The sequence below is a fragment of the Vipera ursinii genome (genome assembly GCF_947247035.1).
Source record: "Vipera ursinii genome assembly, chromosome: 3".
Lineage (NCBI taxonomy): Eukaryota > Metazoa > Chordata > Lepidosauria > Squamata > Viperidae > Vipera > Vipera ursinii.
The window spans coordinates 120,039,672-120,066,010 of NC_139516.1; the positions used below are offsets into that span (position 1 = coordinate 120,039,672).

General features: G+C 37.9%; 1 protein-coding gene across 1 annotated transcript in view; it reads left to right on the forward strand.

Annotated features, from left to right (window-relative positions):
• NRG2 (neuregulin 2) overlaps nucleotides 1-26,339 on the forward strand; it is a gene marked incomplete at both ends in the record, with an annotated part of 189,959 nt that overhangs the window by 150,101 nt on the left and 13,519 nt on the right. The window contains 4 exons of the mRNA XM_083360290.1: nucleotides 266-324; nucleotides 6,475-6,498; nucleotides 20,307-20,409; nucleotides 25,198-25,321. Of these exons, the coding sequence (XP_083216416.1) occupies nucleotides 266-324; nucleotides 6,475-6,498; nucleotides 20,307-20,409; nucleotides 25,198-25,321 (310 nt within the window). The remainder of the gene's footprint in view (nucleotides 1-265; nucleotides 325-6,474; nucleotides 6,499-20,306; nucleotides 20,410-25,197; nucleotides 25,322-26,339) is intronic.

A 26,339-nucleotide genomic window follows, 5' to 3' on the forward strand; every position in this document is an offset into this window, starting at 1 on the left:
TGAAGACAAAAATTATACCATCATACTACTAAAAAAAACCTCCTGGGTACAACACTGGATTTAGAGTTGCATAGTGAGGGTGTTCTTTTTCAATTAATATCTTGATTAAGGTTTAAGGAACACAGGTAAGGGACCAACCCAAAACACACACACCAGGAGAAATCTTAAAAGGGAACTCAGTTGGCATCAGAAAGGACCTCATTTCAGTCTGTTTGGATATCATGCTATCCTGTTTCTCTCTTTCTGGTTTTCTTTCTTTCGTTAGGTGTCCGAATGAATTCACAGGGGACCAGTGTCAGAACTTCGCAATGGCCAGCTTTTCCAGTATGTCTCTTTCCACTTCTCTCTTTCACTGATTGGTCTTAGCTGTGTGATGTTTTTAAAGCAAAACTTTTCTGATTTGGAGCCTTCATTCTTTTGCTGTGTGATTGAGGAATAATTAAGTTCAGTCCTACTCTGAACATTACACCATACCAATGTATAGTTCAGGCATAATAAAAGATCTAGCAAAGACTGGACCAAGTTTAAAGTAAAGTGACCTAGATAGCAAAGAGGATTTTGGGTGAAGAACACAGGTAGGGCCAACCTTGTACTAATCCACCTCATATACTAAACCTGGAGGCACCTTAGAGTAATCCCAAAGATAGCTGTCCTTATATGGAAGCTTTCTTATTACCATTGCACAGAAACTTATTAAATCAGATTGTTTGTGATGTTAGCTTTTTCAGAAGGATAATTCATTAATTCATTAATTATGAAACACAGGGCTTTGTGTTTGTTGAGAAGCCAGGGCTTATGGATCAGATGTGTGGCTTGTTCTTTAAAAATGTTGAGAAAGTACACCTTCCAATTCTCCTCTACCAGAATTTCTTCAGGGGCTTGTACTCTGATTCGACTTCAGTTTCAGACTATCATCTTTGCAGAATAGAGTGGAAATTAGGTTGGAGCATAGTGAATGTCACTGCTACAGTGTTAAACTAATTAAGTACATACTATATACCCATGTGCATCAGCTGACAGAATTTTATGTAAAGATTTGCAAGATTCCTGCACATAGTCTTAAGAAATCTCTCGCTATCTGGAGAGATTTGGGGATCTTCTCTATCGTCACCTCTATTCACACATTTTTATCAAATTATGAGACATCAGGGAAGTTCAAGTTCCTTATACATTTGTCCCCCACATACACTATTTTCAATTTAACCATTTTTTTCTGATTTCATCAAATATAATTAAATCTGAACACCTTTGTATAAATGCCAAAGAAATTGTTATGAGAATCATGATATATGAAATCCTGTTCTGTACAAATGTGATTACTTGATAAATATGACAGTTTGCAATAGTAGCAAATATAACAGTGTTGCCTTCCAAGCCAGGAAGATTTAGAAAAAACACTATTCTAAATTCATTTGAATGTCCTGCAGAGTATTAGTTGCTCTTACAGCAATCTAAAACAAATATTGTGGGAACCTGAGATCTCAATACTGCTTTTATCTTCTAGTGCCCTCTTGTGAATAAGAAGGCCTGTAAAGCAGCAGTCTTCCAAGAGCAACTACAACACAGCGTTCCTGATGTGCCCACCAGCCCACTGAAAGAAAATATATGCTCTAGTGATTTACAAATGCTGTTTCTATATCACCCAAATCATATAACCAGTGGTGGGATTCAAATATGTGAACAACCAGTTCTCTGTGTGGGTGCCGCTTCTGGAAGTCCGTTCTGGGCCTGGGCAACAAAAAAAATTAGCTACCGGTTCTGCCGAAGTGGTGCAAACCCTCTTAATCCCACCACTGCATATAACTATAGTACAACCTATTGATCTGTCTGTATTCATGTCGGAAGCACCTACAAAGCTAACCAAAAGGTGTTTCTGGATTGAAAGGATTTGCCAGTGACAACACTGTTGCCCAGGGGATGCCTGATTGCTAAATGTAGCACAATCTTTGGGGAGGCTATCTCCATGTCCCCCAACTCAGTGATATATGTGGTTAGGTCCAGAAATTTAAAATCAATAGGATTAGTAGGAATTCACACTTTAAATAACAAAAATATTTTTAAAGAACAGAATCAACACTGAGGTACAAGTAGAAAGCACCATTTCATTATCATAACTGTTATGATTACTGCATTTTACGCTGCCCAGAATGTCTTGGATAGTGAGGTGCGCAACATATAACATGGCATACAGCAATTGAAAACCAAAATTTAAAATCCCAACCTTTCTTCCTCCCGCCCAGCTTTGACAAACACAAACAAGCCACTCGATCAACTCCATATAGATCAACTCCATATGGATGGATCCATATGCAATGGCTGGAAACTAATCAAGGAGAGAATCAAACCAAGAATTATGGAGAAACCTCCGACAGTTAGAACAGTTAATTAAACTTGCCTCTAGTAGTTATGGGTGCTCCAACATTTAAGAAATGATTGAACAACCATTTGTCTGAAATGGTATAGGGTTTCCTGCTTGAGCAGAGGGTTGGACAAGAAGACCTCCAAAGTCTCTTCCAACTCTGTTATTCTGTTATATCAAGGCAGGGTCCCCAAGCCCACTGACAGAACCATGGCCTTTTGGTAAAGTTAAAAGGTGGGGGCCAGTTTTATCTATGGGGGAATGATGTTCCTTTGCAGTGAGACTAATAAAGCAAGCTTCACATACTGTTTTCAGCTGAAGAGCCCAATCAATGTCCATCCACTGTTGACCATCAGTGGAGGTCTTCACATTATCCAATCTTAGAATTTTCCTTTGGACAGACTAATAACAATCTTTCCAGAATATGTATGCATAAAAAAATAATTGGGCATCTATCAACTAAGCAAAATAACAAACAGGAGAATGAAATCATTTTTATCAAACTGGGGGGGCGGGGGGTTGCACAAAAGAATTTCTTAATTTTGTACACTATGTTGAAGATGGAATGTTACATTTTCTCTGTATAAATTGCTGTGGAATTAAAAAAAATGGTGCTTGGGATAATTGCACCTTGAAAACTGAGATCCAACCCATAATTCTTCTTTATTAAGGGCAGAAAATTAGAAGTAGATCTAAAAATTAATAAAAGGTAATGGAAGGTAAATTTTAGGTAAATTTACCTGAAAGGTACATTTAATTGAGCCATGCTATTTGAGTCTGTAGAATCTGTTTACTGTACATATGATTTAAAAGTTAAGGGAGCTTTCCTAACATATAATTTACAAAATTTCTGATATATGAATAAATTTATAAACACTTTTAATCTTATCTGGGGGGGAGGAAATGGCTTAATTCTTTATACTTTGAAACAAAATGAATTAAATGGACCTCTGACAGGAAAGAATAACATAATTTACCTTCATTATAACTGTCCCAGCGAGTCTTGCATATACTCTATTACCAGTTGCATTTGTCCAGTGGTTCACAAAATTTGCTAAGCAGCAATGTGACCATTGTTAATGTCAGAAGAGGTTATTCTAAAGTGGGCTGGTTCTCCCAAATAAACAACAACAACAAAATGGAACTAGCAGAGATCTGAAAACAAATGTTGTAGATACCCTTTGTGGAAGTGAAACAAACTACGTATTATAAAGAAATCACAATATGGTATTAAAATGGATTATACTATGAAGGAAAAATGCATAAAAATACTGTAGCACAATATATAATCAAGGGAAAAGTTTATTTGAACCATTCCTATTTTTTCTCACACACATACAACATACACCACACAGACAAACATAAATGGCAGCATTCCTTCTCTCTCAAGCTCTCCTACATATACTCATCACCAACACACACACACACACACACACACACACACACACACACACACACACACCCTTACACAGTAAATCTAGTTTATTTGGCTTTCCATGCATATTTTGACTTCTATTTTAGCTTTCTTTCCCCTTTTGTTTCACCTAACTTCAAGGCAGAAGTGTTATATAGGCTCCAAAGTTGCTCTCTTCTTTGTGATGTTTTAATTAGCCCTTTCAAAGAGATTTTGTTAGAGTGGTTTTGGGTTGGGTAATCTAGAATTTATAATTTTCCTTTATCTCTTTGGAATTTGTAGGCTGGGGCATTTAATGCAATAATTTTAAATGAGATAAATTACATATTATAAGCTAAATGTATCCACTAATTCCTTATTTATTTGTTTGTTTGTTTGTTTGTTTCTTTATTTATTTAAATTTATTATGTCCACCCAGAAGACTCTGGGTAACTGACAGTATCCAAATAGACAATTAAAATTTTAAAAGAGCCTTGGTGGATTTTGAAAATTTTAAAAGAGCCTTGGTGGAGCAGTGGGCTAATGCCTCCTTAAGTAACACCAGCTGCCTGCAATTAGTGCAGGTTCGCATCCCACCAGGCTCAAGGTTGACTCAGCCTTCCATCCTTCCGAGGTAGGTAAAATGAGGACCCAGATTGTTGGGGGCAATTAATAATGCCGCTTGGGGTGTGTGTGAAAGCCCTAATAAGCAGGCATATACATAGAATGAAGGCTATTGCTAAGCACATTGTGCTTTAGATTGTAAGCCGCCCTGAGTCTTCGGAGAAGGGTGGGATATAAATGGGATTAAAAAAAAATAAGACATGGCAGCCTGGATTGAAAACAGCCGTGCGAATAAAACAACAGGCTGACCCCAGCCTGGGAACTGAGCCAGGCCTTAGGGGCTCTCCAGAACCCCAGAAGAAAGAGTGCTGTGCCCATCTCTGGGAACATGGGGTTTTGGAGTATGGGACAGAGAAGGCAGACTTTCCTGCTCTAATGAGATGACTTTCAACGGAGGATTCCTGGAGGGCACACACTCTGCCTCAATGTGGTGGGTGGGGAGAAGCAATGGGAGATAAATAGTTCCTCAGATAACCAAACTGTATGCCATAAAGGGCTTTCTAGGTAACAACCAGCACCTTGAACTGTACCTGGAAGCCAGTTGGCAACCAGGTAAAGTGTACAACAGCTGTAACATGGGCATAAAGAGAAGTGACCATTATTGCTTGCACCACTGCGTTTTGAACAGCTGTAGCTTCACGAGGGTGTCTTCATGTAGAGCACATTGCAATATCCAGTCATGAAGTGACTAGAGCCTTGGTGGAGCAGTGGGCTAATGCCTCCTTAAGTAACACCAGCTGCCTGCATTTAGTGCAGGTTCGAGTCCCACCAGGCTCAAGGTTGACTCAGCCTTCCATCCTTCCGAGGTAGGTAAAATGAGGACCCAGATTGTTGGGGGCAATAAGCTGACTTTGTAATAATGCTGCTTGGCGGGGGCCGAAAGCCCTAATAAGCAGGCATATACATAGAATGAAGGCTATTGCTAAGCACATTGGTTTGTGCTTAAATTGTAAGCCGCCCTGAGTCTTCGGAGAAGGGCGGGATATAAATGGGATTAAAATAAAATAAAATAAAACCTCCAAGAGGCAACCCCATCCAAGACCAATGGCTGAAATGTTCCCTGTTAAGGAGCGCCAAGCATCAACAGCCACTCAGTTTTGTCAGAATTGAGTCAAAGGCTGATTCTCCCCATCAAGTCCTGAACGTTTAACACGCTGGGGCAGTACATTGAAAACTTCACCTGTGCAGACAGGAATTGGGATATAATGCTACTCTAACTGCTTGATCCCCAAATGATAGCTGAACTTACCTACTGGTTTCATATAGATTTTAGAGCTTCTTTTAATTCAAGGGGGGGTATTAATAATCTCTTTTTAAGACCAAATATGTCTCACTTTGAGACAACTTCTCTTCAAGTAAATATGTTTAAAATCTGATTGCAAATATATTTTTCATAACATCAAAGTTCTTATAATTTTGGCTTCAAAAATAATAATTGGCTTATTGTTTAAATGCTTTTATTTGTAATGCTGGTCTATGATCATAATAGAAATTGATCAATTTGGCTTCAAATTAGTTTAAGTTATATTAATATTTCTGCATGATAGAAATTATTTGCAAGAATAATAAGGCTCTGCACTGCTTTCGAAATGTTTCAGAAGAAATATGCAAGCACAGCATCTCTCTGCTGATATCAGCTTCACTTTTTTTTAGGCTTAAGTGCAAGCCTGAAAAAAGGACACTGCAACTTTAACAATCTTATTAAGGAGTGTATTAAAACAGCTATTAAAGCAGCAGCATCTTTTTCAAGGCTACATAGAAGCCTAAAACAGTTGGGCTGCTTATGTAAATTGCCAAGAGTTTCTGTGCTCATACAGAGTCTGAGGTATTTATTCTGAATCCTTTTTGAAGGTGTACAGAACTAAAGAGTACTTAACAAGAAGGAAAGTTCACCGTAACAAGATTCTCGACTTGTGTGCATGTGTGTATGCTTTCTTTATACTTATGCTAACAATACTGTGTTGATACTTCCCCTCGGATGTTGATTACCCGAAAGCAAGCTATTCTAAATACATGCTTGATAATTCTTTTAACATTTGGAAACTTCTCTTAGAAATTTATTTATCTTCTCTTTTTCTTCTTTTTTCGGTATTGGCAGAGCATCTTGGATTAGAGTTAAAGGGTATGAAACAAACCATTCATTTGTGAAACAGACACCACAGTTCTTCACATTATGTTTTTACAGTTTTTATGGGGTGACCAAGAATATCAGCTGTTCATCTCTTATTCTGGCACAGTTTGTGGAAAAGTCATGTATATGCATATGTATATGTATATACATGTGCATATACAGTATACATATGCCGTCAAAACCAGTTTATCTATATTAATATAAATATAGATAAGTGTGCCTGGGTGCACTGCAGCACTTTTCTGTGGGGCTCAGTGAGACCAGAAGTAAAGTGCTTGCTCAGTAGCACTTCTGTGCCATTTTAGTTTGTGCTTTTTGGAGAGTAAAAAAAAAATTGCCTAGGTCAGTTTGGAAGATCACAGACTTGTATAGCAGTAGTAGTGGATGCAAATCCTAGTAAAGAACAGACTTGCACTAAAGAAGTTACAGCAATTCTACAAAACCAATCAAAGTCAAATTTGGAACCATTCCTTCTCACCTTATTTAATTTCATGCTGGTTTGGGAGCATTTCTTTTAAAAAGCTTGACCCAGCAGCAAAACAATATTGCAACATCCGCCCACCCTTGGACCAGCAGAATTTGTATCGCTCCAGTTTTGCTTCTTCCTCCAAAAGATTTTCTATATAGTAAAAGGGGAAAGGAGAGATTGCAGTACTCCCGTTATATATACCCTCAATGGTTTTCCCCCCCCCCCAGAAAATTAGAGCGAATGAATGCAGAGTGCAGGAGCAGGACAGGAGAAATAGCAAGTAATTTAAGATATATTAAATCTTTGATTTCCAAGCACGTAGACTTCTACATGAAGGAACATGAAAAGTATCCCCAACCCCAACGTAGTGACATAATGCAGCAGTGTACAACCTCAGGCTTCTATAGGAATATTCATAAAAGTGCACTTATAATTTCAATGTGCATGAATAGGGAAAAGCCAAAGACCATAATTCACTGGCTACATTAATGAGGGAGGGCTGCTATATTTTTGAATCTCAGTGATAACTGTTCTAATGGGAGGGGAGAATGAACCCCTGTGCATAATGTGAAACACTTTCTCAGAAATGCTGAATGCACAACTGCCAGGTGCAACACATTGTCCCTGTTCTGTACCAGCCTGCTACCGGCCCTGCAGCAAAAGCAGGGACGACCCCTTTACAAACGGCAAGAGGCTGGAATTACGCCTGCCAAATTTATAGCTACAAAAACAAACAAGACACGAACCAAGAAACAAGAGCTTTAAGAAACACGAAGTATCCAAGCGGTTGCCTTCAGCAAACCAGCCCTCCCCACACATTCCCCATATAGAGTTCAGGGCGTGGCTTCTCTCTGCCTCCTTCCGAGAAGCCCCATTGCCTTCCTCTGTTTACTCCTCATTGACTGCCTCCTGCGTCGGGCATCCTTGAACAGGGCCAGCTGTGGGTCATCTTCATCCACGCTGTCAGGCTCACACAGCTGGGTCTCCGTGGTGACCAAGTGGGAGGGGCCTGGCTGAGGGCTCTCATCAGCAAGATCTTCAACCCCCTCAGCAAGATCTTCAACCCCCTCAGCAAGGTCTTCAACACCCCCCCTCCTCCTCCTCTGAGTCATCCGACCCAACTGCCCAACCCACAGGCTGACCCTGAATCACAACAGTCCCGCAGAGCAAGTAGCTAAAGAGGAGCAACCAAAAGGGTCCCATCTGATCCCTCTCATAGGCTTGCTTCCAGGAGCAGGAATACTGCCACTCGAGGGCCAATCGCCTCCCCCCCTATGGGGTGCTCTCAGTGCTCTTCAAAGTGACCCATTGTGATGTGGCCACTGCGAGCACTACATGCTGAACTACTAGGAAACATAGCCTCCTACATCGCCTGATTGATTGGTGGATCCAACTCTTGGAATGGCTACTTCATTGCGCCTAGTGATGGGAGGACACATTTTCAGTTAATGTCTTTTCAGTAACTTTTCATGTATTCATTGAATGCATGTTTTATTCAGTTGTCCTTTATCATATTCTGGATAATTCCATGCCACTGGAATTACTATCTTTATAAAACAACAACCTGGGGGAAATTTGCAACATAAGGAGGCACCAATTCTGGTCTAAATTTTTTACTCCTTTCCAACTGAAAATTGAAGTGCATAGTTTCCTAATTAAAAAAAAAACTATATTAGTTTCAAGAGGAGATCAGCGTCTTTACACTAATTAACCAAAGCTAAATGCACACACGGATAACAAAGCTTGGTTATGTTCAGGAATCATTCTTAGGAATAAGTAGAACCAGTGCTGCGTTTCTTAACCCCCGGGCTTTTCTGTTTTTCCTTATGAAGGTGAGTTAGAGTTGTTTATCATTAGTGCTGCGTCAACTACTCCCATTAAAATTAATCCATTCCTCCTGCCAATAGGCATCATTCTTGTACCTCTGAATGGCTGAAGTTCACCAAGGTGATTTCCAGCCACTTGAGATTTGGAAGGAGAGCATAAGGGAGGAATGGAAGTAGTTTGCCTCCCAGAAGTCTCCTGTTTCCACTTGCACAATTAGTGGATAGGCAGGAAAGAAGAAAAGAAAGTCAGTAGTGCCCCCTCCCAATAGAATCACCCTGATCCTTAGAGGAGAGTTGCTACAGCATCTAGCAGTGCTAATTCCAAACTGACCTATGAGAATATAATATTTTTCATGCATTATCATCATGTTCTTTGTGATGGAAACCACTTTTCCACTTCTTTGATTTATTTTTTTTGTTCCCAGGAATGCTAGTTTCCTATTTCATGTGCTATATGACAAAAATTATGCACTAAAGACTAATTGTGCCTATAGCAACTTGTGTTGTCGGATTTATGCTACCGCACTTGCCATGCTTACCTAGGAATATGTCTCACTCAATTCAGTGAGATCTGTTTTTAATAGACAAATTTGACTGGAAATTATAAATCCTTCCCAGGAGCAAATCTTGTATAAATGAAAAGCATAATGTGGAAAGTGGCCTTGGATTGACATTGCTATTGATTCAAAACATTTTGACTTGCTATTTTGAATTGAGGATTTTTGACATCCATTCCTGACTTATGCTTGTTTCGCTTTATTTAAAAATCTATTACTTTCTAGGCTGACTGTTTATGTGCCAATAAACTTATTTTGCCATGCTGTCTCTTCTTTTTTCATACTTTCTGCCAGCCATGTATTTCCTGTGATGCTCGTGGATGACATTATGTCACATGTGCTGGTTTGCACTTAATATTTTATCACAATGATAATTTGTGATATGCATTCAAAAATACCACAGATATATCACGTGAACAATTGTGTTATCCCAATGTCTTATAATTAAGTAAATTTTGTTTTGCATTGTCTTGTGTTCTTCTATAATTCTTCTGTAAGGCTCATATAAATGTACACAGTGTTATTTACTTAATGCAAAGCAAAGTGATAAATTTCTTTCTATCTAAGCAATATATTTTGTTTTACAAAAGTACTGTATCACAACTATATTCTGACAGAATAATCAGCAATGAGATCTAGTTGTGAATCTTCGTTGGAAATGGTTGAATATTGAAATATTTTGCAGTTCTCAAATGGAAGTCCAAATAACTCTGCTAAATGATTAGGAGAATCATAGCAAATATTATTTTCTTAATAGTTTTATTCTTATATGAAAATTATCACTGGTAAACTTGCAAAAGTCTATGCAATATCTTGACAAAGTGTATTTTTTGCAGTACGCACAAGTATATTTACCAATTTGAGAATTAACTTTTGCTACATTCTTAAATAGGTGTACTGAAACTGTTTTCTTTTGTTTTGAATCCATCATTATGTACATTGTACTAACAAGATCAATTTTTATTGCACGATTTGGCACTGTTTTTGAGATGAAGTCTCCCCACTTCCAAAAATAAAAAAATTAGAAATTATGGCAAAGATGGATAACCAACGCACATTGCAACTGAACTGGAGCAGACAGATTTCAAAACAGAAATAAGGGAAATAAGAGTATTGATGGCTTTTCAGTTTCATTGAAAAGCAGAACAAATTACTTTTTGAACGTGAAGTTTAGATTTGTAATTTCTTAATACATTCACATTTCAAAGAGTCAAGTAGAGATTGAAATCCATACCCATTAATTTTGACCATTGAAATATAAATATGTTGAAGCTTCTGTGATTGAAATGTAGCACATTACTACATTGAAATGTAGTAATTACTCAGATGTTTCCAGGTACTTTCTTATCTGAAGCAACTGTTCCTTTAACAGAGTTTGAAATGTAAAATCTATAGCTTATTTGCATAACTAATGCATATTCAGTTTTCATTCTATATAATAATCTGACATTAATAAGAACAGCACGAGAGAAACTCAAAAGGGGAAATAAGCATGATGTGTGAAAACGCTCTAAAAGTTAGGGAGTGGAGTGGAATTCAAATTATAATTTGTTTAGGACACCCTGAAAATCTTGGCACTTTTAACTCAATTTCTCAAGTTTTTAAAGTGCCTGAATACCTTTAGTTTCACAATTTGACAAGCCAAAGCTACTGATAGTAACAGCTGGAGTCTTCCTTCCATGAAGGTGAAGCCCAAATAGATGTATTGCATCTCCTTTGCCAGCTGGCTGAGTGTGCACCCTCTTCTTCAGTCTTCAGAAAGAAATTCTAGAAATTGCACTATTGAGACTCATTGTTTAAGGTAAAAAAGAAATTAAAATGACAAGTAATTGTTCAGGCTAAAAACACACCCATACACCCCAATTCTTGCATCCTTCCACATTTGAAAACACCCCTCCAAGACATCTTGGGGGCCTCTGGGTGCTCTCTTGGGCTGGCATAGACCAGAGACAATATGGTCTGCCTTATTTTTGTTTGTTTGGCTGAAACTTTCCAGGATCTGGGTACAGCAGGGGGACTATTTCTTATTTTCTACTCTATATTTGTACTTATTGTCTTAATCCTAATCCTATGTTCTTTACATATAACATAGTTATAGCCCTTGTGAAGGAGTACAGAAACTTTAGGGTTACTTGGCTGATTTTAAGGGGAAAAAATGGTTCAGGCCCAGTGATTGAACCAGAGGCAATATTCAACCCTGTATTCCTTGAATGATTCCTTCATGTACTACACACTGAGGTACCTCATTCTGAGACACAAAAAAGGAGGTAGCCTACCTAAGAGTCTATCAATATAGACCAGGACTTTTCAACTTTTTTTCCTGCCATGGCTTCCTAAGACTCATACTCCTGTGTAACTGCATCATAAATCATGGTTAGTTGGACTATGACCCATATTGAGAACCACTGTCTAGGGAGGGGAGGCTTGGTAGGGCACTAGAAATAAAAGAAAGTGTGACTGAAAGTGACTGGATTTATGAGAACTTTCTTTATAAAAGAAAACACAGACAGAAATGGATGATTCCAGACAGAGAAGCCTTGATAGAGAAGCGAGAGGATGCTACATATCTGGTAAACTTGGCTATCCAGTCAGGGACAGAAGACCCAACCTCCCAGAGGCCCCCCTCTCATCCACATTATAACAACCCATAAAAAAGGAGGTGGTAGTTGCTACAGAGATGAAGGAAGACGACCGCTTTCATAGAATGTGATAGCAGGGTGACTTTGGTGTGCCCCTACTTAGTGAATGGGGACTCTAACGTGAATGAACAGTGTCTTATAAGAGTGGGACCAATTTGAAACACAATTTCTCCAACTCACAACATTGAGGGTTGGTCCAAAACAATAATACTGATGATGGTATCAAATGGCACTGAGAAGTTGAAAAGGACTGGGAAAGGTACACTTTCAAATTAATATCATCAATCAGAGCAACAGGTGCCATTTCTGTACCATGCATGGACTTGAATCCAAACTGAAAAGGGTCTGGGTGATCCGATTCTTCAAGAACACGCTGTAGCTTAGGTAGCCATATCACTACCTTTTTAATCATCTAAAACTTTTGGGTCCAGGGAGGATTTCTTGAGAATGGAACATACCTCTGCCTCCTTCAACATCTCTTCCCTCAAAGTAACATTGACCTCCTCCCATGCCAGCCTGTCATTCATAGCTTACAGCCCAAATCAGCCATGAAGGTCATGGGTCAGGTCCAGCGGTGGTAGCATTCATCTTCCCCAGATTACACAAGCTGAAAAGAGTCTCTGATAATATTCTGATAAATATTTGATTGGGTACCATTAAACATTCTGTTTGCAAAATGTCAAAAGTATAGCCAACATTTATTTGTCAAATTTAGAAACCATCTGTCTACATCACAGAGGGACTCTTGGGAGCCTACAAACATCAGCAACTTTGTCCACAAAAACTTATCATGATAGGGCATAGCGACTAAATAGAATATCTCCTTCCCATCTTCCTTAACAGAAGACAGGTAATTTTAGACAAGGCTACTGGATGGCTCCTCATTGGAGAAATAAGAACAGAGAAGACCAAATGCTTTACTGCTTTTGTCACCATGTAGGTTCAAACAAGAGCATGCATCTTTGTTTGCCTTTCTCCACGGGCACTCTAGTCATTGCTTCTCTATCTCCAAGAGATCCTGAGGCCAGACTACTGAGGGAAATCACATCAAGTCTTTGGCTGCTTCTCAATTTCTAAAGACACAAGATAAAAGAGCAACCTTTTAAGTCATTAGGGAATTCTACAAATTCCCTCTGGTATCCATCTGGATCTATTACACTTCTGGTATGGACCATCTTAATGAGTTCATGAAGCAATAGAGACAAATCTTATCTGGATCAGGAAGTCATCTGATCACCATTAAGATCTCAGTTTGATGTCTTTCATATCCAAATCATACAGTTGATCAGAAGTACAGTAAGTTCACATGTGTGATTGGGGAATATATTATTTGGGGCAAGCCTTGGTCATCACTTCGGCCCTTCCAGACTACTTCCTCCCAGCATATAGAAATTGAACCCCCCTGTACCAATAGCCAAGGAAACTCTTAAACCAGTCTGGCAGCAAGCTCCAGACCCACTAGAAAGAATCCTCAGGGGCAGCAGAATGGCTAATAGGTAAGTACAACCCTCTTTTTTTTCTTATTGCCCAAGTTAATGCACATTTACACCCTGCCATTCCTGCAGGAAAGATCCCTGATCATAGACACAAAATCCCTCCTGATTATTGCTGGCTAAGCAACCCCAATTCTGGAAGGGCATTGTTATAAGGCAGTTGTTGGCTTCCCTTCTCCTACCTGACAAATTCCCCTCCTCCCAAAATATTTCCCATAATTAAGGGGCCACTGAAATGTTCTTGCTGTCTTCCTTTTCTACAAAGTCACCAGCAAGTCCTCTAGACAGGCTTATCAAGTCCTAGACCTAGACCTAGGACCTACCCTATCCTTCCCACAGTCATCATCAGTCATCTGAAGGCTAATATTTGAAAATGCCACTTTCACCAGCCTCCAAATTATTTCCCATCTTTAATTCCATCACCCTTTCTTCCTCTTTTCTCATTTATCACCTTTCCCACACCAGCCCTATGCTCACTTGGGCTGCCAGGATCTGGATCTCCTCTATTCTTTCCCTCCAGAGGGACCATTCATCACCTTTTGCCTCTCCCTTGGGAATATGTTAATCTACAGCATGAGTAGATATTACAATCTGACAAGATTTTAGTCCCCCCCCCCCCGATTTCTGGCCATGGCAACTCTTCTTTCTCTTCCCTAGCCGCAGAAACTGAAAGAATAGCTGCAAAATGTTTCCACTAATCTCCAAAGGAATACATTTGTGTTATGTGAAGGTTGAAATACAGATAGTAAAATTGCCAGAACAAAATATAGCTAATGGCCCATAAAATAACCAAAACAAAATAAGGATTTTAAGACCTCCAAGAAATAGCTTCCTTTTTTTTCCACATCAAAGCACCAATCGGCAGAAGTCTTCCTGATTATGTGTCATTAAATAGGACACAGCAGAGAAACGCACAGCAGTTGTGAAATGTCTTCCAAATTACTAAGAGGCACTGAGTAGAAATATGAACTACAGCAATCATCAGCTATGACAATGGAGCATCATAGAACAAGACAATGTCTTTCCTTTGCTACCACACAGCCTTACTGACAACCCAGAACAACACATGGTGCTTACAGGACTTAAAAGTGGAAAACACTCCTCTGATTGCTCATCTGCACTTAAGTTCATTTTGCTTCAAAGGCTCAGGACTCTTGTAAAGCATTTCCAATATATGAAAATGTGGGATATTTTGACCGTTAATTCTCTAACACACATTTCTCCTATGGGGGGAATTAGGGATGGCAGGGTGGCACAAGATTAAAGAAGACTGAAAGAAATCACATTTTTTTCCAGATGTATTCAGTCAGAATAAAGTAATATATACTAATCACACATTTGCAATGTATTCCTATACATACATATTCAAAATTTTGTGACTGACAAAGAGTTAAAGGGAGACTAGTATAGCTATTTCAGGCAGTAGTGACGTCTGCCTGCAAAAGATGCTCCTAGACTGGAACGAAATGCAGAACAGACTGCTTTATATTTAGTAGACCGGGTGCTCCACCCAAAACACACACACACACACACACACACACACACACACACATGCACTATGTATGTATGTATATGTATACACACAACACACAAACATATACATACATGTATGTATGTATGCAGTGCTTTTTTGTAAAAGAAAAAGGTGCCGGAACTCACACACGTCATACAACCCGCCTTGCCTACCCTACAAGGTTCCATCCAAAAAAGGTGCCGGAACTCCGTTCTGAGCGTTCTATGAGAAAAAAAGCCCTGTATGTATGTATGTATACACACACACAAAGTAGTTCCCACAAATTGACTGAATAAAAACAACTGACATCATATAGAATCAATGTACACGGTAGCATCTAAAGAAACATAATTTAAGAGAATATGTAGGAGTGAAACTACAGATGTAACATGTCTTTTGCTTAAACAGTTGTCTAATCTTGAAATACTATCATGTAGCAATTTGTGGCATATCTGGCATTTGGTGCATAGCATTTGGGGGCAGTGCTGGCAGAAGGCAGCTAATACTATAACAGAGTAGAGCTGGGGAGGAAGAGAAGTCTTGCTTTCTTTTTCCAGTTCTCATTTCCAGTAATTGCATTTAATTTAAGTACACTGGAATATTTCAGCACATCAAAACAGAATTTAGAAAATGGGCACTAAAATTAGTTTAAGACTCTTTTTCCCCCCTTTACTTAGTTCTAATTTTTCACTGAATATTAAATTTCTCAATATAAGGTAGAGTTTCTTTTTAGACTCTTTAATGCTAGTACTGTTTTATTTGTATAAGGTAAAGGTAAAGGTAAAGGTTCCCCTGCACATGTGTGCTAGTCGTTTCCGACTCTAGGGGCCGGTGCTCATCTCCGTTTCAAAGCCAAAGAGCCAGCGCTTGTCCGAGGACGTCTCCGTGGTCATGTGGCCGGCATGACTAGACGCCAAAGGCACACGGAACGCTGTTACCTTCCCACCGTAGTGGTCCCTATTTTTCTACTTGCATTTTTATGTGCTTTCGAACTGCTAGGTTGGCAGAAGCTGGGACGAGTAACAGGCACTCACTCTGTTACGCGGCACTCGGGATTCGACCCGCCAAACTGCCAACCTTCTGATCGACAAGCTCAGTGTCCTAACCCACTGAGCCACCACGTCCCTTTTATTTGTATAGATATGTCCAAATAATGGAGCTTGGACTCATATTGTGGGATAATAATTCATAACGTCATCAGTAAGAATCCCAGGATTCCATGCTAATCTTGCTACTAGTTCATATTCCTTTTGTGGGCAAGAGCCTTCAAAGAAAAATGGAGTTCACCCTGCTTTCAAACATATTCTGTTGATGTTTAAAAATGGACTGTTAACGTAAGAGCATTTGGATATTCAATTCTCCCAGACACCCTACTGCCACCTTTTGCTCTTCAATGGGAGGACATGGTAAGGCTTGCCTTGGAGATTATCAGATTGTTGAGCTTGGCCAACTTACTGTATTGCCTACTCCTTGGTGGAAGCCCAAGGAGATTCCCTAGAAGGAACCCCTTTTTTGATGCAGAAGCAAAGGAGAGGGGTGTTGTTGAATGGATAGAGGAAGACCCACCCATTTTCCTGCTTTATACTGTACATTTTTTCTCTTCTGTAGACATAAGAACTCTGTTATATGGATTTGCACATAATATTTAATTATGCCTTAAGACAGAATTCTGTACGCTCGTAAGAGAGAGTGAGAAAGGTAAATGTAGTGATAATCTATAGATACATTTACAGAATTATGTTTAATTCAGGTACCCTCTATATTCTGGTTCTGTGGGGGGTGTTTGGGGGTGGGTGGATGTGGAGAGAATGAGAGAGAAGGGGGAAACAAAGGTACATTCTAAATGAAATATATTTAATTTAATTTAATTCCACTTATTTACAGTAAAAAAAATACATGTATACAAAAGAATTTGTCAATTACACACAAGCAACTGCAAGATATAACAAGCTTTAATATGATAGTGCCTTCTCTTTTAAGAATTATGTTTGATGCATAGTACACAGAGCCTCTCATTCATAGAATATAGCCAAAACCTGAAATATGTACTATACTGTCCATATAGCTAAAATTGTCAGATCACTTGTGGACCACTTAGCAAATGATCACAGTTCATGTTTTTGCTGCCTCCTAAAATATATCTAAGAGAACCCTCAAACTCTGCTTCTGTTTCAGGTGGAGATAAACTGTATATGGAATATCAGCTTCCTGGGCTTCTCAGTTTCTTGGCCTCATGCAGCCAGTTATTGTATGCAGGCAACAATTCAGTGTAATTTGAATCTAATGCCGAAGAAACATATTGCTAGCTGTCATCAGCATATCAGTTAATTAGTCAAAAGATCTTCAATAAAGAACATGTGGAGTACAGTAAACATTTGCAAGTCACTACAGTTTAAATGCTGGGAAGTTAAGCATAAATTTCAAAATGTAGATATGGTTGGAATTACCATATTATTGTAGGTTCCATCCTTAGCCCACCAAATCATTTTAATAAGATGATGCTGATGGTAATCAGAATGTTGTTACTAAAAGATACCAATATATATTCATCAGGGAAAGACTCTCTTTGTTTTTCGACCATTCATCAAAACCAAAGCTACCTCTTCCTCAGATTTTAGATTTTCAAGTGCATCTTGTCCGAGAGATTGTATATTGTGTCATAATATATATTTATGGAAACATAAATAAACATAGTGTGGATTTTTAATAGTACCACCCAAACATTATAGAGGCCCAAAGGTCAGCAAGTTTAAAGTAACATCAAAATTTGAAGTATTACAACAAAATGTACATATATAGGAAAGCAAAAATCCTTTCTAAATGGGTAAGTGCTGAGGAGCACTTCACACTGTATGTTTTAAATCTGGTCCCACTTGTTTATATTGAATTGCAGAACTGTACTGCTTAAAACAGGTAAACAAATAAAAGCTGTGTAGGAGAATAAAAGCATATTTCCTTAGCACCAAGCAAGCCTATGAAATCACAAATCTGTATCCAGGAAACTAGCATAACAGTTCTTTCTGTTTACATCTGTAGTGATGGGGACATCTGGGGCTATCCAGTGGGAACATTATTGCACAAATCTGGTTCACATCGTCACAGGTAACCTGGTCCCATAGTCTCAGGGCAGGAATAAGGTAGATGTTTCAACACAAGCTAAATATATTTCAATGGTCGCTCTCCTTTAGAAGGTTGATTTTATTTATTTGCTTCTTTGTTTACTTTTAAACTAATTTTTCTTTCTGGCCTTGTAGAGCAGTTAGATATAAAGAGGGGCTGCTTTAATGAATCACAAAGAATTGCTAATTCTTGCAGTTGTATGTTATCTGAAATACTTCTTCCAAATCATTTTCAAAACATACCTTGTCTGAACAGCCAGTTCCTAAAGAGTGCTACCCATTACCTAGGAACAGTAAAGGAATTAATTGTCACTGAGTGTCAAGCCCTTTGAGGCTGGAAAACTCAGGAAACAAGAACCATTTGGACTTTGGAATGAACTTTATTGCTAATAGACTAATGTCACAGAATCTTGAAAGCCTGCCAAAGCTATTAACCAGAACGTATACCTAACATAGGGACCCGGTGGCTCAGTGGGTTAGGACGCTGAGCTTGTCGATCAGAAGGTCGGCAGTTTGGCGGGTCGAATCCCGAGTGCCGCGTAGCAGAGTGAGCAGCTGTTACTCGTACCAGCTTCTGCCAACCTAGCAGTTTGAAAGCACGTAAACATGCAAGTAGAAAAATAGGGACCACTACGGTGGGAAGGTAACAGCATTCCGTGAGCCTTGGCGTCTAGTCATACCAGCCACATGAACACAGAGATGTCCGCAGACAAGTGCTGGCTCTTCGGCTTTGAAACGGAGATGAGCACCGGCCCCTAGAGTTGGAAACGACTAACACGCATGTGCGGGGGAAACTTTAACTTTACTGTGGCGCTGCCATGAGGCGAGCAGGTGGCAGAGGGGTGGAGTTGCCCCAAGTGCCCCATAGACTTTTCGTCCAGAGGGAGACTGGAAGCTTCATGTGCTTGCAAATGGGGTGCTTGGAAACAGTGATTCAGTCCTTCTCCAAGCATCCCATTTGCAAGCAGACAAAGCTTCCAGTCTCCGTCATTTCTCCATCTGGGTGAAAAGTGTTTGGGTGCCTATGAGGTGCTTGGAAACTAAGCGAAGGCCAGCAGGCTGTGGCTGTTGCCAGTCACCGTCAGCCACCGCATGCTCAGCACCACTTGTGCTGGCCAGGCCCACCCCTGAGCCTATTTTGGGGATAGGGCTTATATTAGGCCCACCCCAAAAAATCAGGCTAGGGCTTATTTTTGGGGTAGGTCTTATTTTCGGGGAAACACGGTAGAAGTTCTCCCTCTATATTCCTAGGGTTTGCTAGACATTCCAACACAATCAGTTTGGTATTCTAGAAAATTGACAGGAACTTTATAAACAACCAGAAAATATAAAGGATTCTTTCTCACTAATGTCTTTAATTAGCTTAACTTGTTTCCTTCCTCACCTCATCCACTAGGAGAGTCACTAATATATTTTCCTCCCTTGTCTTTGGGGCAACAATAGAGGTGCATGTTTTAATAGCATATAGTCTGCATGCCCTTCTACTATGTTGGGATTACATTGGCTGCCATATGAATTCTCATATGTTCATTGGCTGCCACATGAATTCTCATATCCTTCCTTTGCTTAGAATAGCAAAGAAAGATATTAAAATAGTTTAGTGATGTAATCTGAGCATGCATTCTGTACTTCTGCTTCTGAAACTTCTCAGCATTGCCAGAAAGTGGCATTAAAAGTAGGGGACATTAAATTGGGTTCAGAGAGGGCAGAAAAAAGGAAAACTATCTTGCTTGCTCTATCAACCAAAGTTGGATCACAACAAATATATTCATTGTGGCTCAGTATATAGTATTTTTTCTGTAATATCTCAGCCAAATACATAGGAAACAGCAACTGAATACTTCAGAGAAGTTCTAGAACATATTCCCAATACAGTACGAGGTTAAAACACACACACACACACACACACACACACACACACACACACGGAAGGTGGCTCAGAAAAAAAGGCACAGCAGATTTTTCTTATTTTGATTTTGCGGGAACTAGAAGGGAAAGAAAAGGTATGGATAGAAGTCAAGAAGAGCATCAATATTTAAACAGATACAAAACTCTAAATTCTATCTCGGGAAAATAAGTAGATAGTTTCCAATTTCCACCATGGAAAGTTGTAGTTGTATCTTCAAAGTGGAATTATAATTTGAGAAAAATGTTAATTGTCAATTATTTTTATGTCCTTGCAGAAGCCGAGGAGCTGTATCAGAAGAGAGTTTTAACCATTACTGGGATTTGTGTTGCGTTGCTTGTTGTGGGAATAGTATGTGTAGTAGCTTACTGTAAAACCAAGTGAGTGATTTTACTTATTAATATTAAAATCAATTTTAATGCAATGAATACAATAAAAGAAAAAGAAGGGAAAGAACTGAAAATGAAAAAGAGAAGGGAGCTTAAACATTTTAGAAATACATAGGCATGGTTTATAAACAATCTTAAAAACATGCAGTTTATGATTAAAGTATTAAAATGAATTAAAAGTTACTTTAATTGCTAAGTGCTTTAATAATTAATGAAAATTAAAATACCTTGCAACAGAAAATTTGTCAGCTAACAAAAATAAATTCATATTTCATGTTCATATTTCATGTGGATCTGATGTATATATTTTGGAAATGCAGGCAACAAATAAGTGGTAAAATTATTTGGTAAATATAGTTGGATTATTAAGTAAAACCACAAGAAATGTAACAATTGGTTAATAGTCATTCCAATGCAATTTATAAAAGTTTCAATGAAATAATACAAATACAAAAAATACAAATAAGAGAAGTATAATACTATGTGTAGATTATCTTTATTATCATTTCTTTATGATTTGTCAAACCGTGTTTGAAACAAATGTTATTCTGGTGAGAATAAGTTCATACCCTAAATTTTTTAGGCTTTCAAAAGGAACAGTTTATTTTATTAAACAAACGTATGCAGCTACCCATCTACAAGAAGGGACTCTGAGAGGTAAACAGAATAAAAACACAATATATTAAAAAGTTATAGCAATAAACACAATGATAGCCCCCATAAAACCCACATCCATCCATCCATCAACCACTCCATCAATCTCCTGGTCCCTGTGCCTGGAGGAGAAACCAGCTCTTATCCCCTGTCCTGAGGCCAACAGGGCTAGGTTGGGACCATCCATATATCGTAGCGAAGGCTGTTCCATAAAGCAGGCACATGACAAAGAAAGCAGTTGTATCTGGTTTGAATGTTACAAAACATTGAAATTATGTCTACAACGTAAGATTGTTTCTTTGAAAGTTTTTATAAAGACTGTAGTTTATGAGATTTGGTGAGCTTTAAAAATATGCCTTTTCTTTATCCTACTGATTGAAAATTTGTATCATTTTTATAGTCGTAGTGTTGGTTATCCTAAAAATACCAAGATCTGAGAAAGATATAGTTCACATTTTAAGTCAAATGTATGTGCTTTGAACTTCCTAATCCATTCAACTCTCTGAAGAACAGTTATATATACTTCTTCAAAATTTGCACAGCTGGTCATAAATCAAAATGTGTACAAAACTGTATGTTAAGGAAACACACATCAAGATGTGTATATAAATATCAGGTAAACAAAGAATCAGGATCATTTGTAAAGTTGCAGCATAGAAGATTTATTCAAACCTATACCCAAGAATCTAGTCAAGTAATGGTCAGCACTAAATTGGTGCTAGATAAGGGTCGGTGGAATTCAAGAGGAGCTGAAGTTGGATCTCTAGTGGCAACACAAGGACTCTAAACTGATGATACATTGTGTGTGTGTGTGTGTGTGTGTGTGTGTGTGTGTGTGTATTCCCAGGAAAACACATCACAGACCCCTATTAAAATTAAATTGCCAGTTGTATTTGGAAAAAACAGAAAATGAATAAAACTAAATTGTGCACCATTTTAACAACAGTCTAGTCTAGTGGTTAAGGCAACAGGCTAAAAAGCAGGAGACCTTGACTTCAAGTCCTGCCTTACCCATGAAAGCCAGCTGGGGGACTTTCAGCTCAACCCCCCTCACAGGATTGTTTTTTTGGGGAAAATAAGACAAAGAAGGTCTATTGGATATGTTTATCACCTTGAGTTATTTGCAAAAAAATAAAGGTGGGGTACCAATAAACAAACTACACAAGATGTGGGAAGAAAACAGAGATTAAAAAAGGGAAAACTCTTTGAATCTATACTATACAGTGCTTTCTTTTTCACCTCGGAAGTAATGATATGACTGCCACGGAGCCTATATCAGAAAGAGCATCTTTGTATTCTTACATAATCCTCTATCAAATATGTGATCAGTTTGACTCTTGGAAGTTAATAATTGCAAAACATAGTGCATCCATCATAATAATCTAAATTAAAACCTACAAGACATGAAAATTAGGCTAAAACAAATTAAGGTAGTAATTTGAATATTAATCCCATACGCACTGTTTTATGCAGTTAAGATCATCACCCTCCAAAAGTCCTCTAGAAGAGCTCCACAAAACAAATATTCCCATTGAGAAACAGCCTTTAAGAGCCTTGGTGGAGCAGTGGGCTAATGCCTCCTTAAGTAACACCAGCTGCCTGCAATTAGTGCAGGTTGGAGTCCCACCAGGCTCAAGGTTGACTCAGCCTTCCATCCTTCCGAGGTAGGTAAAATGAGGACCCAGATTGTTGGGGGCAATTAAGCTGACTTTGTAATAATGCCGCTTGGGGGTGGGTGTGAAAGCCCTAATAAGCAGGCATATACAAAAAATGAAGGCTACTGCTAAGCTTGTAAGTTGCCCTGAGTCTTCGGAGAAGGGCAGGATATAAATGGAATTAAAATAAAATAAAATAAAATAAAACATTCTTGAAAAAAATACACTCAGTGCTGATATTCCAGATTTCACAAATACTTAAGAAAGACATGTAGAGAGGATAAGAAAGATAGTTTAGGACACATTTTAAATACTCAGAAGTATTGGCTATTAATATTCCCTTTTAAGGAAATTAAAGAATAGTTTCTAGCCATAAGCTATTAATATTCAATGGAAGTATAGGAGAATGAAGTATTTATTATCCAGTTTTAACATTTCTGTGGAAGTTAAGAAATGAATTAATCAGTCTTACAGAAAATGATATTTATACTTTACAATATATACTTTACAATAAAATATACTTTACAATGCCTTGGTAAGGCCACACCTGGAATACTGCATACAGTTTTGGTCACCACGATGTAAAAACAATGTTGAGATTCTAGAAAGAGTACAGAGAAGAGCAACAAAAATGATTAGGGGACTGGAGGCTAAAACTAATCAAGGAGAGAAGCAACCTAGAACTAAGGAGAAACTTCCTGACAGTTAGAACAATTAACCAGTGGAACAGCCTGCCTCCAGAAGTGGTGAATGCTTCAACACTGGAAGTTTTTAAGAAAAGACTGGACAACCATTTGTCCGAAATGGTATAGGATTTCCTGCCTGAGCAGGGGGTTGGACTAGATGACCTTCAAGGTCCCTTCCAACTTATTATTATTATTATTATTATTATTATTATTATTATTATTATTATTATTATTATTCATTGAATCAATGATCTTAGAAATGATTGCAATGATAACAATTTGCTTCCAAATTATTTTAACTTTTTAACAATGAGTTCCTCTGTTATCAATAAAGGGTAACAGGCAATTGCAAGATTTATTTGACAAAATAACTCAACCCAATTTATAAATTCATTCATATTTGTAAAACTAATTGCAGTTCGATGTTATGTCCTTAATATAAAAATGTTGAATGCAGCAAAATAATCATATTTTCAGAACTGAAAAAAATCTAAATTTACTTTGTTCCAGCCATTAATTTATGTACTTAAAGAAATTCTGTTGTTTCACAAAGGTCTTTTTAAAAAATTCTATACAATTCAAAAAGTTTTAAGTGCCAGTTATTTCCTAATGACTTAATTTAATACATGAAATGTGCAATTTAATCCTATGTAACCTGACTGATCATCATTTCATTCTTTCTGTACTAAATATGATTTCATATAGAGAACTAACCATACACATGGATAGGAAATATCTTTTGTTCAGTAATTTCATAACTATAACATAATTGTGATATAGCTTTTAGCTAAATAGAAACACTTGTGAAACATGACTAAATTTGAAATGCAAATTTCAGCTCCTCTAACTAGATATGTCAGTAAAATATGGTTATAAAATGACCCCAATAGAAAACAAATGAAAACATGGTGTTCATAAAGAAAAACAGAGACAAGATTTGAATATTCTTATAAACAAACAAAATAGCATTTCAGTGTACCAGCTAATAAATTAAAAGCAAGCTAAAATACAGTTTCAAAAGTATATTTGATGCAATATTAGCTAATATATAAATTATATATTACAATAAAATATAAATTTAATATTGGAAATGTTAAGAATCTAAACAGAATTTTTTGTAATTTTAATCATGTGTACATGCAAAATTATTCTGGAATTTTGTATTATGCAATATTTTAAAAAATCAGGCTAAGAGCTACTAGAAGATAACTGCTATTTGTGAAAATTGTAAATTGTAATTTTAAGTTTTTTCTAACAACTGCTAAAATAATATTGAACAATATTGCAAAAATATAGAGGCACTAAGTTTATGGACTATTAACAATAAAAAGTATTGTACTGTAAATTAACTTCTTTAGAAATTAGTGGACTTCTGATACAACTAATTTATCAATATGGCTAGAAAATAATTATATATTTCAGAATAAGATCCAGCCTTATATATTTTTATATATTTTAATTCTTATTGTTATTTTGTTTTTCTTTATACTTTCTGTATCTTTTTTCTTCATATAGCTACTGTTTAAACATGTTAAAATTAGTATTAAACAGAAAAGTAGGAACGATATATGAAATCCAAAATGAAGACTTTCTCTATGTGAAAACTAAAACTCCAAATTTAGGAAATCAAGACTAAAAGCAGAAAAGCATCAAAACTAGGCAATTTTCCAGCCAAACCATTCAGTCTAGGGCCCCCAACGTAACAGGATTATATAGTCCATCAGGGTAAAACTGGTCCACTGTTCCAATATGAATCAATACCTTTCAATGTACTTATTCTTCAGAAAACAGAGAAATCAGATGCACAATCATTTGCGGCAAAACATGTGTCCAGCCCATCAGAACAGGAATCTAGCGAATGGCCCTAGCCATCCTCGGCTGGACCCTGAAGAAATTCAGATGGTTGATGTGAGTAACATTTCTTAATTCACTGTGTAAAGCCTCCTGAGAAAGCATAGTAGGCAGAACTAGACCCATCCTTCCATCCTCTGTTTACAACTCACCCCTTCCCTTCCCCTTCTTCATTCCCCCAACCTCTCTTTCCTTTCTTACCTTTACCAAAGGTAAGTGTGTGTGTGTGTGTGTGTGTGTGTGTGTGTGTGTGTGTGTGTGTGTGTGAGGGGCAAATACACTTGTAGGAGGATTTTTTTTAACATTACTGCAGAGGTATCGCAACGTACCACATAGGAGACCTGTAAAGTCATTTCATCTTTTAAGTACTGCTTCATTTCTCAAAGCTGTGAAGCAATCTCACAATGTGAAGGCTTTGGGTGGCTGCTTTAATGCCTTCCTTAGATCTTCTAAGAACAGTCTGCAAATATCCTGGCAGGACACGCCCGCCCCCCCAAATTTAAGGATGACAACTGAGATTTTAAGTGGCTACAATTTGGGAAGGGGGGGAGGACTTTGAAGATACAATTGATTCTTCTCTTATAAGGAAAGCATCTCATCATATGATTTATACAAGCAACTACACAGCCGTCAGAATAGCAGGCCTCTCTGGAAATACCAGTAATCTATGATGCCTTTCTCTCTTTCACAAACCTCCATGAAAATGGCTTCCTACTTGACCTTTTACCAGAATTGGTTTTTGTATGATCTGTTTCTTGCATACTTCTTTGGAAGGAATGGAACTGAATTCTGCCTGAACTAGAATATAGGGTAAACCCCCTGCTTATAAGAATTGTTCCAGAATTGGCTTTTGATGGAATCATTTAGCATATTAACGTTTCCTCAGCGTATAGTAATTATATATAGTATAATTGGCTCAGCAAGGAAGTAAAATTAGAGGTTCTAGGCCACACAAGACAAGGCTTAGGACTTTCAGGAAAGCCAGACCATCTGCCCTGAGATTTACTCCACGGAAGACACGGAAGCATAGTCTTAAAAGCTCAGCCACATTTTGATTTCTGTTGAATATTGGTAT